At 35.9% G+C, this 14,295-nt stretch overlaps 1 protein-coding gene across 2 annotated transcripts in view; it reads right to left on the bottom strand.

The window, feature by feature from the left end:
- Positions 1 to 14,295, bottom strand: part of DCTN4-p62 (dynactin subunit 4) — a 159,260-nt gene that overhangs the window by 52,200 nt on the left and 92,765 nt on the right. For both annotated transcript variants that reach the window (XM_090399205.1, XM_090399212.1), the window contains one exon: positions 8,581 to 8,690. In XM_090399205.1, the coding sequence (XP_090255331.1) occupies positions 8,581 to 8,690 (110 nt within the window). The remainder of the gene's footprint in view (positions 1 to 8,580; positions 8,691 to 14,295) is intronic.

The following is a 14,295-nucleotide window of genomic DNA, read 5'->3' as shown; positions in this document are numbered from 1 at the left end:
TTCATTCACAATTTAACATCATGAATATAAGGGATGTTGATGGATTTGCTGTAATCTATATTTGGGAAGGGGAGTAGGACTGTGGGCACATGGTGAGAGAATTCTTTTTATCTATTGGGAGGTGTAGCCATTGGCAAAAAAAAGGTGTTTTTTTAATTAGGATTAGTACTTTTCCCACATGGCTCATTAGAGCAATTGTTCTGCAGATTTTGCAGTCCATTTTGCTTCCTTTTTCTGTGAATCAGTATTAGGATTGATCTTGTCCATTCTTTTAGTGCCTAGCCTTCGTGCCATGCCATGTTGGTCAAATGATATTATTATTATTACTAAATCACTTAAGGAATTGACAACATAGATAAGAATATAAATTAAATTACACTTTAATAAATATTTCCGATATTTCGGCAACATCACATTGCCATCTTCAAAAGGAACTTGAAAAAAAGGCACGTGCACGTAAGCACTACACCACAGTAACTGAGAACGAAGTGATGGAGCTATTGTGTTTCTCCGCCACGCAGTTTCTCTTAGTGGACATTAACAAAGCTATTTATGCACTTTAAACCACGAGATTTTGTCAATTTTACATGACGTCTCATGTACTGCAGCAGACAAAGAATTTGAAAAAATACAAGGTTGACAGATCAAAATATTCGAAAAATTAAAAAAGAACTCTACTGTCAATTCAAAACTTCCTACCAATACCGTAATCAACCTTTCTTCAGGCTTCAGTCACCCTGAAGCCTGAAGTACTCAACATGCTTTCACATGGCCACAACTTCACCATTGCTCCCAGAAAAATACTTAGTGAGGATATTATGATCCAGATCGAACATGGAATCCGCCACCTTCTGAATCAAATCGAATCGCCAACAGTGTAAGACTGGATGTAGCTTGTGTCCTCTCCAAAGCAAGACCACCAAAAACCAACATATCCAACAAGGAATATAAAGCTCTGCAGGAAATGAGGAATAATAAAGAAATAGTTATCACCAAAGCGAATAAGGGAAATGCAACTGTAGTACTTAACCAAACGGACTACACAGGTAAGCATAATGCTCTACTATTAGACTAGGCTACTTACCTTCCTATCGAATACAATCCCACCAACTCACAAATCAGAAAACTTCACAGGCTCCTTAAGAAAGTCACTTCTTGGCCTGTAGAAGTTACTAACAGATTAAAACCGTTTAACTCTATACCCCCCCCCCCATATTTATGGACTTCCAAAAATACATAAAGAAAATGTGCCATTACGTCCCATAGTGGATGGCATTGATTCCCCCACATACAAATTAGCTAAACATTTGGCCAAAGTGCTCACATACTATACTGGCAACATACCATCACACATAAAAAACTCAGCCCACTATTCAAAGCCAGCATAGAAAACCTTAACACTCCAACATACTGACATAATAGTCAGCTTTGACGTCTCCTCCTTATTCACAAATGTCCCACTCAAGGAAACTTTAGAGCTAATCCAAGCTAAATTTTCTCCTGATATCTCAGCCCTATTTCAGTTCACAATGAACTCAGGCTATTTCGTTTGGCAGGAAAAATTCTACAAACAAATAGAGGGGGGACAGCCATGGGTTCACCACTCTACCCACCCTTGGCAAATTTCTTTATGGAGACCTTTTAAGAAAAAGCCTTATCCTCTGCCCCACAAAAACCAACCATATGGCTTTGCTACGTTGATGATGTCTTCGCTATTTGGCCACATGGCTCTGATATACTCCTCTCCTTCTTAATACACTTAAACAACCAACATCCCAGAATCAAGTTCACTCTGGAAAAAGAGGAAAACAACAGCCTCCCTTTCCTAGACACACTAGTCACCTCACAGCCTGATGGAACCTTGGTTTTCTTAGTTTATAGAAAACCCACCCATTCAGGCAGGTACATTCACCAACAATCCCCCCCTCCCCCCATAACAATATGAAGTGGTGAAAACACTATACAACAGGTGTTAAAAATACCAAGCTATTTTAAACCTGATTTTACTCCATTTCCTAAGTAAGCAAACAGAAAAGTAAGTCAAGTTTGCACCTGCAAGTATTGCAAGTCTAGGTGATCCCACACATAGTGCAAGACCAAGGCAACTCATGGTACAAGGTGGATAAGCTCTGATCACTATTCTTAATACTTACCCTTAATGCAAAGCACATTTCCTGGAGGAGATGTATAATGATAAGTATTAAAGGCAAGGGGCCACTACCCAGACCGGTTTCGACCTTTATTGAGGTCTCATCAGTGGGAGCCAGGCTAGAAATACAGAGCTTATAAGTATTTTACCAGAACAAGTTACCATAAGGTGTTTTAACCTTATTAAATAAAAATCTCAGGAGGAGAGATAGATGTAGAAAGTATTTTACCTTGGGTATAATAAATGTTAAAGATACCAAACTATTTTAAACCTGGTTTTACTCCATTTCTCAAGTAAGCAAACAGACAAGTAAGTCAAGTTTGCACCTGCAAGTATTGTAAGTCTAGGTGATCCCACACATAGTGCAAGACCAAGGCAACTCATGGTAAAAGGTGGATAAGCTCTGATCACTATTCTTAATATTTACCCTTAATGCAAAGCACATTTCCTGGAGGAGATGTATAATGATAAGTATTAAAGGCAAGGGGACACTACCCAGACTGGTTTCGACCTTTACTGAGGTCTTATCAGTGGGAGCCAGGCTAGAAATACCAAGATTTTAGCAATACAGAGCTTATAAGTATTTTACCAGAACACTATAGGATCACACTTACCGGATCACCTTTTGTTTACCAGTAAAATCTAACGATTTTACTGGTAAACAAAATTCACTAAAAATACTTGCGAGTTAATAGAGAAATTTTCATATTTTTTTAAATTGGAAATAATATTTTTTGTATATTACTGAATATTGTCACCTAAAAAATTATTGTAAAATAACAAAGGAAAATGAGTATAAGATAAATTGCTAAAGAAATCTCTTAGTCACCTGTAATTCCAGACAGATTAAGGTATTAACAAATGACCTGGGGCAACTGCAACCTCGAAGGTCAACAGTGAGTGGAGGGTTTTCCACCTGAACACAATGATTGAGAAGGGTGACGGGTGCAGGACACCGAGGTGCCAAGTGGACGATGACGTAAGCGCGGGAAGGTCATCGGAGCCATATATATATATAGAAATTTACTAAGCTGAAAGAGGGTTTTTTTTCCTGTTGTTTCCTGAGAATTGTGGTTCCAGTACTGTCGAGAGTGGAGTATCCGAGTGCAGTTATGTGATCAAGCAGAATTCGATGTGAGATTTAGGACTGCTTACGACAATGAAGTCAACGTAACCCGAGGAGATTGTGTGGAAATAGGAGGAGGACAATGGCAGCTAAGCTACGCAAGGATCACAGGCAATGAATTGTGACTGTATTCCCAGACCTACATACACAAAGCAAAGTCTAGAGGAACGTAGCAGTTAAACTCGTCTAGGAAGAAACTGATGTGAAATTACGAGCCACAGGAATTCAAAAGATGTTCACAAGTAAAAGCCAGAGAGATTCCGACTTCACTACCAAGTAAGAACTTTCCATATGTCTAGTAGGAAGAAAATTAGTAAATTTTTGTGATGGTGAATGAAAAATTAACTGGAATTGTACTTTATATAGTAATGCAGGACTTTAGGAACTATACCATTAGATGAGATCAATTACTCTGTGCTAGAGAACATAGCTAAGTTATAGAGTGAAATTCTAGAATCTGATGTTAATAGATAATTCCTGAAGCTGAATTTTATATGATGATAGTCTAAAATAAGATAAGTTTTAAGGAGTAAATTTCTAGGCACGTGGTACCTGAAAGATTCAAAATTAGTTAAGGGACAGGAATGTACATATTATATTGAGTTGCTTAATAGATCTTATATGCTAGACTCAGTTAAATTTTATGAATGACAATTGTATTTCTCCTTTTCTTAGTAATGAATAAATTTTTCTTGTCAAACAAATAACTTGCCTGGTCACTAAATTCAATGCACTGCTCATAAACAGAACCTATGTGTATGTATTTGGACACAGTCATGACTGCAAAGTGAGAAACATATATGATTATTGCATAGGAATAAGATAGAGAATTAAGGATTGTGAGCCATACTGAGTGTCTTAATCTTGGATAAAGAAAATTCTATTATCCTGTAAAATTTTGGTGGTGCAGCTTAAACAAATAAATTTCCAAAATTTTTAATCTGATTGAGCACTAGTAATCTAACAAAGAATTTGGCTCTAGCCCGAGGCACTGTCTTTGTTATCAGAGTTTCACACACTTGAACAATATATTAGTAGCAGCCATAAGCTTGAAGTACTACCTAAGATTAAGATTAGACAAGGGGAAAAACATAACAATAAGTAAATATAAAGGAAATTATTACGATGCGATACTATAAGGTTTAATATGGCGTGGCCGACAAAACAAAATAATAATAACAATAATTAATAAAAACAATTATTAACAAAAAAATAATAATTTTTACATTGTTCAGAAGAAGAAGATTAGGAATGGCTTAAACAACAGTAAAAGATTTGTCTAAAATCTGGAAAGATAGATCTATCTCCACAAGAACAAAGTTTAGGATTTTGAATGCAGATGTTTTTCCAACAGCAACTTATGAATGTGAGACTTGGAACCTAAAGAAGTCTGATAAAAAAAGGATAGCTGCTTTTGAGATGTGGTATTACAGAAGGCTGTTGAGAATATCATAAGCAAATGGATGGGCATTAGAAAGGATTGGCAGAACTTTGAGGCTCTATAAGAATATCAAGAGAAGAAAGTTGAAACGCTTTGGATGCATTGAAAGGATAGAAAGAGAACTTCTCAAAGCAGTAATAGAAGGTTCAAGTTCCTGAAAAAAGAGATAGGGATAGACCATCAATTAGAAGGATGGATGGATGGATGAATGGATGGTGTGTATGGAGTGACTGATCTTCAGAGAGTTGAAGCCTCTTGAAAAGCATACAACAGGACCACATGGTGATGATTGGTGTAGCACATCACTGAGCAACTGAGTGGCCATATGGCATCTTATAATGTCCAATGAATAGATGGATAGATGTAAGTGGTTAAAATTTTTTTTTGTAGAATTTTTGTTAGCTAGTGGCTAAAGTGTGGATGTGTTCAATTTCAATGTCATCACTGTTGAAGATAATTTTGTCCTGTTTGTTCAGGGCTTTAATTAAATAATCTCATACTGTTGGGAGGGTTTGTAGCTGTTGGTGACTGTCTGTGTGTGTGGGGAGGGGGGATATGTAAACTGAGAATGCCAAGGATTCATCATAGTACATAATTAGTGTCTAGGAAGAGGAGAATGTTGTTTTCTTTTTCCAAGGTGAACTGAATCCTGGAGTGCTTGTTATTAAGGTGTGTTAGAAAGGTTAATAGCCTCAGAGCCATGCAACTAAATGGAGAACATATCCTGTACATAGCAAAACCAAACCATACGTCTATTTGAGGCAGACGTTTAAGGCTTTTTCTTCCAAGTTTTTCCATGAAGTAGTTTATCAGGAGGAGAGGGAGAAGGAAAAATGGAGACCCATGGCTGTCAGCTCCATTTGTTCATAGAATTTTCCTTCCCTACCTAATATCTCAGCCTCATTTAAGTTTACCATGAACTCGAGAGTTTTGTTTGTCAAGGAAAATTCTAAAACGTCCTTAAGAGGAATACTATATACGTGAATACTGCATTCACATACAGGGGAGACATCAAAACTAACAACATGTCAGTATACTGGAATATGAGGTTTCCTATATTGATCTTAAAGCAGGCAGAGTTTTTAATCTGTGTAGAGGTACTGCAATATTATATTGGGTGAGCACTTTGGCTAAATGTTCAGCTAATTTATATGTGAATCAGTGCCTTCCGCAATTGGTCGTCATAACACATTTTATTTGTGAAATTTCAGCAGCTCATATATATATATATATATATATATATATATATATATATTAACTATTATCTAATGACTGAACTCCAAGATTATAAGGAAACAAGTAACTTTAATATATCCACACAACTAGTTTTGTCGGGATGCCGACATCTTCAGGTGTGATAACACAAAAGTAAATAAAAGACCGTAAAAAACATTGCACTTCTACAACAACAGAACATAAAAACTGTAGTTATGTTTGAATTGGAGTTTAAGCTACAGTTCTAGTGTTATGCACATGCGAGTGTGTGACTTCTCTTGTTCGCCAATACTGAATAGCAGAGCTTTGCGAGTCTGGCAAACTATAACTGAGATTGCTGTTCATGTGGAAAGAGTCGAGGATTATTTCTTTTGATTCAAAGATACAACGTTCTAGTTCATCATAACATTTATGTATGTTGGATGTTAAATTCCAGTCTATTTGATGTTGGTGGCCTTCATCATTGGAGTTAATTGAGAACAAGACATGGATGGAGAGGACATGGCTCGGGTTCTGATATGAGATGTCTCTCTGGTGTTCTTCGAGACGCAGAAAGATTGACTTTTCAGTTTGGCCGTAATATGGCTTCCCACAATCACATACGATACTGTAGACATCTGGAAACTGAAGAGTGATTTTCTTTGGGGTGGCTTAGGATTGACCGAAGTTTTGGTATCCAAGTGGAGAAACACATTTCGATATTGAACCTGTTCAAAATTCTTGCCAGTTTAGGGGAGAGGGAACTGATGTAAGGTAAGGAGATGTAGGCTCTGGGGGTTAGTAGAAACCTCATTAGTATGTTGATGATGGTGGTATATATTTTGTTAATACTTTTTGAAGAGTAATAACCATTATTTATGAAGGTCCTTTTAAGATGTTTCAGTTCATTTTTGGACTCTTCTTCTTTGTCTAATAATACAGAACTGGCATGATGAGCGAGAGTTGGTATGATGCCTAATTTTTGTGGTGGATAGTGGTGAGAGGATGCATGTAGGTATCTATCTGTATGTGTAGGTTTTTCTGAAGATTGAGATTTTTAAAGTATCAGACAACCTGGTAAGTTTGATGTCTAGAAAGGCCAGAGAACCAATACACACAGGTAGTGGTGGTTTGGGAGGGAATCTGAAATTGTATTTGTTTAAGTTTATTTGTAATTCCCACAGTCCAAGAGGTAACCTTTTTAAGGAGCCTGTGGAGGATTCTGATTTGTGTTGGTAGGATCCAAGTCCAAAGGGTAGTATGTGGAATGATTATTAAGCAGAGGGTAAGTTTGTGTGTGTTAAGAACTATAGTGGTATTCCCCTTATCTGTTTTTGTAATTATAATTCTTTTGTTATCCTTCATATCTCTAGTAGTTCTTCAAATTGCTGGCAGGAGGAGCTGCTTTTTTTTTTATGGTCTTATTTGAGTTACAACATTCATTCTGATAATGTTTGTCACTGGGGTAGGTAGGAAGGCTGTGAATCCCTCTTTTGGTCTGTATCATACTTTTCTTGGTAGGTAGGTATTTTTTTTTTTTTTTTTTTTTTTTTTAGGTGTAAGAGCATAATTATGGCCACAACCTCAGGAACAATCTCTAGACTTGCCAGGCATCCACTGGGTACTATGTTGTAAACTCCTACTATCACCAAACAGGCTGGGAGCAATCATAATCACCAAATACAAAAACTACATCTAGTTCAAACACCATGGCCTCTCACAGCTTGCTGACCACTCCATGGACTTCCACCACAAAATATGATGAAAAAAAAAAAAAGACCACCTTACTCTACAGGAGCAAATATGAATACGAAAGGCTCCCTAAAATCTGCCTCTGTCTTAAGGAGCCACTCAACTATGAACAAATTTGGTTTTATGTAACTGCCTCAAATCTGGGAAACACTTATCCTAGAACTTCAGCTCAACAGCCAAGGACATCTATCCCAGCCCACGAGGGACAATATTTAGGACGTGTGTTTGTTGTTGTGCTTTGGTAATGCTTACCTAATGTAGCACCTGTATGCATCAGTTTGTTCACTTTTCTATGATGATGGCAATTTGACTTTGCCAAAATATTAGAAATATTTTGGCAAAGTCAAATTGCCAAATTTATTCTAATTAACATGTTAGTGCAAGTTTTTAACTTCCTTCAGTATATAAGCCTTACTACTAGAATTACTATAAATCCACTGAAATTTCACATCATGTAATGCCTGTCAGTACGGTAAGTTAAAACTGAAGTTTTCTAGACAACTGAACAGGTTAGCATTTCTGAAATGTCACAATCTAACATCATCCTTAACTTTGTTAAATAAAAACACCACTTTAATTCACCAAAGGTGCTTCACATATATAAGCACACCATCTTCACCCTTTTATATGATAGATTGGGTGCAATACATGTTCTACTCACTGACATCAACTGAGCGATTTGTGTACTGGAAGAGGAGCTCACTGCTACCGTGAATGCCAATCTCTGGGCAATCTTTTCAAATGTCTCCAATAATTGACATGTATGCACATCAATAATTACATGGATGCAAATGTGTCCATTGTAATAAGCATGGGTGATTAAAGGAGAAAGTTAAAAATTTAGAATTGTTATATATTACATATTCAATAAAATATAGAAACAGACAAATCTCTGAAGAAGTAAAATAATCAACATACTCTGCAGCGTTGGGATCTCTTGATCAGAAGATGCTTACGGCGAGGAAACATCTGGCTAGTATGAGATGGCTGGAACTCTGGATGCATCAATCTCTGATTAAGTGAACAGACTATAACAAAGAAAATTCAAAATTTCTAGTTTGTTTTTTAAGCAACTGTTGATTAAAAACAAAATTATATACATCCTATTCTGTTTAAATATATTCTGCCAAGCATGAAATTTCTCTCCATCTAAGAGTTCTTAGTGGTTTACTAGTTCAAACCACTGCATACCCTGCCAACTATCAATACCAGTCTGTATGACAGTAGTGACATGTACCCTTAGATTTATTTTTGTGCAGCTTATATTTGGCTGAACTATGAAAGAAATAAGAATGCATAATCTACTCTTAAATGTACTGCTTCAGCCATAGTAAGTTCACCAGTCATCCTGTGGAACAGTACTGATGATTTTGGGATAGTCGGATGCAGTAAGTTCAATGTCCCAATATTTGCTATAGTGACAGAAAGACTAACTAGGAATTCTGGGATTCTATATGATAAGCTTTCAAAGCATGAAGACTGATTTAAGAAGCTTAGTAAGTTTATAAAAACTTTCAACAAGCCTAGTGAAAGCTTGCTTTAAGAGGAAGACAAAACAGTTTTTATGTTTACTAGATTATCAGTCCTTGTATTTTAAATATAATTATAAAAATGCACTGGTAATGCAGAGTGACATCAGGTAAAGCATGTCAACAATTGTGAGGAAAGAAATTGGCAGTGGATCAAAGTGTCAATAAACTGCCAATTAACTGTGACTATAAATTAGTGTTCACTACGAACCAAAAATTGGCAACACTTCTAAAATCTAGAAAATCTCACACATACAAAGAAATACTAGAACAACAATGTGGTATATAAATTTCCTTGCCTAACAAGACTGTGATGTCGCCTACACAGGTTCCATGATTAGATCTTTACGGGCAAGACTACAGGAACATTACCGAGACTGCAGCCTACCAATTCCAGAACATTTAAGCAACAAGAAACGTAATAACCAAAAGAAAAACAGAATACAAAATACAGGAAAAACAGAAATAGCAATCCACACCCTTGAACAGAAGCACAGCCCACAAATCGACCAAGCTGTAATAGTAGACATACAGAAAACGAAACAATGCTTAGAATATCAGAAAACAATAGCCATAAAATGCAACAAAAACTCAATAAACGTTCACTGCTCCTATATAATCTCCGAAAGTTGGAAGCTCCAAAACATAAAAATTAGGCCACAACTCCGACCAATAGAAAACAACACAGATACACCCAAGACAAAAACACCAACCAACATGACATAGCCTCCACTTTTCTGACGAGCTCCAAAGGTGTCACACAGTTGAAATGGCTTGCACCCTGATACTCCTAATCTTGTTTCATCATATTCTATCCTTCTCCTTTTCCTATAAAATTTCCATCTTTCATCTTCTTCCCAAAGAACTCCCAGTCCACCCTCAAAACCTGGATTTTTAAATTTCACATACCTTATGTCTTACCCACAATTCTCCCACATCTATCTCCACATTTCCAACCCCACCTCCTTTCATTCATACTTTAGTAATATTGCCATACACCAGATGCCACTCAATAAGATGACAACCAGGAACATGCTACAAAGGTATGTCCAAAATTATTCCTTCATTATATTCTTCATATATCTATGAAGAATATATATATATATATCTTCTTCATATATATATATAGAATCTTCTTCTTCATAGATATATATAGAATATATATATCTATGTCTTTAAAACATCAAATGCTCAAAAAATTGAGTAAAAAGCTAATGACATAATAAAAGAAGCACTCCTAAACAAAAACAGGCAAAACAGCCATAAAAATTAATAATTATCTTTTAATGATTTTCACTGCTTTATCTTCAACTTAAAAGCTGCACAAAGAAACTACTACTTCTTCTTTCCCTGAAAGTATATATACATTGCGATTTCTTCAACTTTTTTTTTAATTCTCTAACACTGTTATTTTTTATTACTTTTGACATGTGAAGCACTGAAACATGCACGCTATTTTTTAAAGCTGCTGAAAAAAATCAACTATATAATACACTGTCCCCAAACTAACTACATTATACACTGTATATGAAAAATTTTTCATGATTACAGCCAAATGTGGATATAAATTTATTCCCAGCATAATAATAAATTATAATGCACAATGTGTGATGAATTTCTTACAAATTAAATTGCAATACATTTTTGGCAAAACTTACAAATGTCCTAAGGATGTAGTTAAGGAATTAATGTACAGTGTTTACAGAAAACTATGCAGAGAGACATTTCAGCATGGAATATGTCCAATCTGAATTGAGATGCAGCTCTCACAACGTTGTACCATGCTTAGCACCAAGTGATTCAGGAGTTCTTGAGGCAAACTCCACCTTCGGAGCAAGGATAAGGCCTTGTTTGTTTTTTGGAGGAATTTTGAGCAGCAATGCATCTCCCTACTATGTTTCAAATGTGTTCTATGGGGTTGAGATCTGGGGAGCGTGCTGGCCACTCGATTCAATTAATATTCTCGGTCTCCAGAAGTATCTCCGCTCGTGTATGATGTGGTGTGGCACTGTTATCCATAAAAATTAATTCTTTGCCCACAGCACCAAAGAACAATCAATCATGATGTTGAAGAACTTTGTTGCAACATCTTTCACAGTCATAGTCCCTTTTTCCAGCACTTGTAGCTCAGTGTGTCCATTACGCATAACGCCTCCCCACACCTGACCCCAGGCACTGCCGTATCTATCCCTTGCAAGAACATTCTTGCAATGATAAGCAGTACCACTTTCCCACCAATCAACTGTCATCTAAATTTGGAAGAAAGACTAAAAAGACTCATCTGTAAAGATAACATTAGCTCACTGGTGTCTTGTCCAACTTTTTATGGGCAAACCCATTGAAACCATGCTCTATGATGAGCTGTGGATAAAGGGGTGCAGACTACAAGGCTTTGGGCACATAGGCTTACTTGTTGCAGACATCTTTGCCACAATTTGTTGATATATGCCTAACTGTACTTGAATGGAGCCAACTTGCAAGCTGACTTGCCATGCTGCATTGATTACTATTTGCTGTTATAACCAAAAATCTGTCTTTATGCTCCGTGGTAGAATGAGGGTGACCTTTAGCAAACATCTGGAAAACATTACATTGGTTTCAAATGCTGCCCAGATCTGGGATACAATGCTATGTGAGATTTCAAATCTGGCAATATCAGCAATTCTGGGGCCTGCTTCAAGCTTTCCAATAATTTTTACCCATATGAAATCACTGAGATGATGTCTTTGAGACATTACAAGATATCCAAGTTTGCAACTTTATTCTTCACGAAAAGAGCTTCTTCAAAAACAATTTGCTTAGGCGCAGCTTTTTATCCTGTTGAGTGCTACCACATGACCCCTTTTTTTATTTGAAAATTTGAATGTGTACCCACTTTCTACTCAAAATCAACAGTTATACAAATTTCCATAAGCTAATTTGTAGTTGTAATCTTCAGAAATGGTGTTTGTCCTTAGGTTTTAGACACCAGTGTATTAACTTATTAAGTACGTATTTGCAGAAGATTAGAAACTTTACTTGAAAAATTGAAATGTAAATTTCAAAATTATTTTAGGGACAGAACTTTAAAAATGCATTCACTCTCCAACGATGCAGGGTGATGTGGTTGCAAGAAGATCATGAACTTCCCATGCATGCACACCATTTAATGATCAATTTATTGCCAGAATGGCTAGTTGTAGAAGAAACTGCTAATTGCTATTTCTGACTCTACTTTTAATGGATCCAGTTTGTTTCAGAATTTAGATTTTAACTTTAGAAATTTTATACTATTCTAGACCTTCAACATTTGATGTTTACTTTAATACTGTTATTTCCTTTTACATACTTGTATTAAGAATTATTGTCTTTATAACACTATTTGGTTCATATTTTAAATTCCTGAAATGTGAAAATAAATTATTTTGAATGTCATGTGCCTGTGTGCATGCTTGCAGCGATTTAAAATATTTTAAGTAAAGCAAGTACAACTTTTGAATATAATCACAGCCTCATTGAATCAAATTTTACATGTGATAAACATAAGCCACAAGCTGAGATAGCAGTCATAAAACACCCATGGGATACACTCACAGTAACTCATAACATTTTTGGCTGCAGCAGTTATTACTCCACTAAATGATGAGTTAAACCTCAATAGGTAGCTTTACCCATAACTTACTTAGTGAGGGTCTATCTAGCAAAAAATAGAGAATTGTAAGTGGAGGTTTCTGTGGTTTAGAAGTTCATAAGGCATATTCCGGTAATTGGACCACATTTTTTTATTAAGCTAAAATCACAATAAAGAAATAAAACCCGACAAGTTTCGTAAGTCGTGTGGCTTACATCTTCAGGGAACAACAAAAAAGAGAAATTAATAGTTTATACTATACAGTTGTAGACGTCTGACTGTTCATAAAATTAAAATTCGGAATGCAGATTCAAAGCAGTGCTAAGTTTAAACAATGCTGGATGATGCCATGTTCTGTTGTTCACGATCATAATGTCCGAGGTCAGACTGAGGTATATTTTTTTATCAAAGCTGACCAAACTTGGTGTAGAATTAAGCCTTAGTTTTTATTGCATTGTGTTGAAATTCTAAGCATGTTTGCAGCTTCTTTAAATTTCCTTATGTAACAGTTTTTTTCTATATAAGACATGTTTGTTTTCTTTCAGAGTACATTGTGGCTGGCAGAAGTGGTATCGAAAGCTAGACCCGATTTGTGTTCTCTTCTGTTTTGTACATCCTTTTGGTGTTCGTTCATGCATATTTCCCCAGATCTTCCTGTCTGTCCTACGTAGCAGATGCCACAAGAACAACAAATTTTATAAACACGTTTTTTTTTTAAAGGATGATGTGGAGGTTTCGGGAAATATAGAAATCTTGAAATTTTTTCCAGCAGAAAGGCTACTTTGATGTTATGTTTGTTTAGTAATTTAGCCGTCTTGTCTGTAACATTCTTGATATATGGAAGCATGATGGCGTTTTTGAAATCTTATTTCTGTGAGATGCTTGTAGGAGGTGTGTGGAGGATTTTTTTGATAGGCTTGAGTTCATAACCATTTTTTTTTTGAGGATCTGTGTTAAATATTACAATTCGTCATTTCTCTGTTTTTCTGTGCTAGAAATATTATAAGCTCTGTCTCTCAGGGTTTTTATTAGACGTATTTTTTTTGCGAAGGGTGGTGGTGTGAAGCCACATTAAGAAATCTTCCTGTGTTGGTGGGTTTTCTATACATTGAGAAAGAAAGTTTATTATCTTTTTCATTGACTTCTAATAGGATGTCAAGAATTTATTTCAAGAATGATAGGAAGAAATCTGTTTTATTTGTACATATGAAAAGTTCATCAAGATATATGGCATTAGGACCATTAATGGATTGATGATGAGCAACATATATATCCTTTCCTTTAGTGTTACACAGTGATCAGCATTCATTTTTGACAAATTATGGACTTTACAACTGTGTTATAAATAACTATTTTAATTTCCCGATGTTTTGACCTTCATATTAAGGTCATCTGGAGTATACATACATATGTAGAAAGTTTTTTACCTTGGGTATAATATATGTTAAAGATGCCGAGCTATTTTAAACCTGGTTTTACTCCATTTCCCAAGTA

The sequence above is a fragment of the Typopeltis vanoorti genome, chromosome 1 (assembly GCF_054136105.1).
Source record: "Typopeltis vanoorti isolate ZY-2024b chromosome 1, IOZ_Tvanoo_1.0, whole genome shotgun sequence".
NCBI classification, from domain to species: Eukaryota; Metazoa; Arthropoda; class Arachnida; order Uropygi; family Thelyphonidae; genus Typopeltis; species Typopeltis vanoorti.
This window is presented reverse-complemented; position numbering and strand designations above follow the sequence as displayed.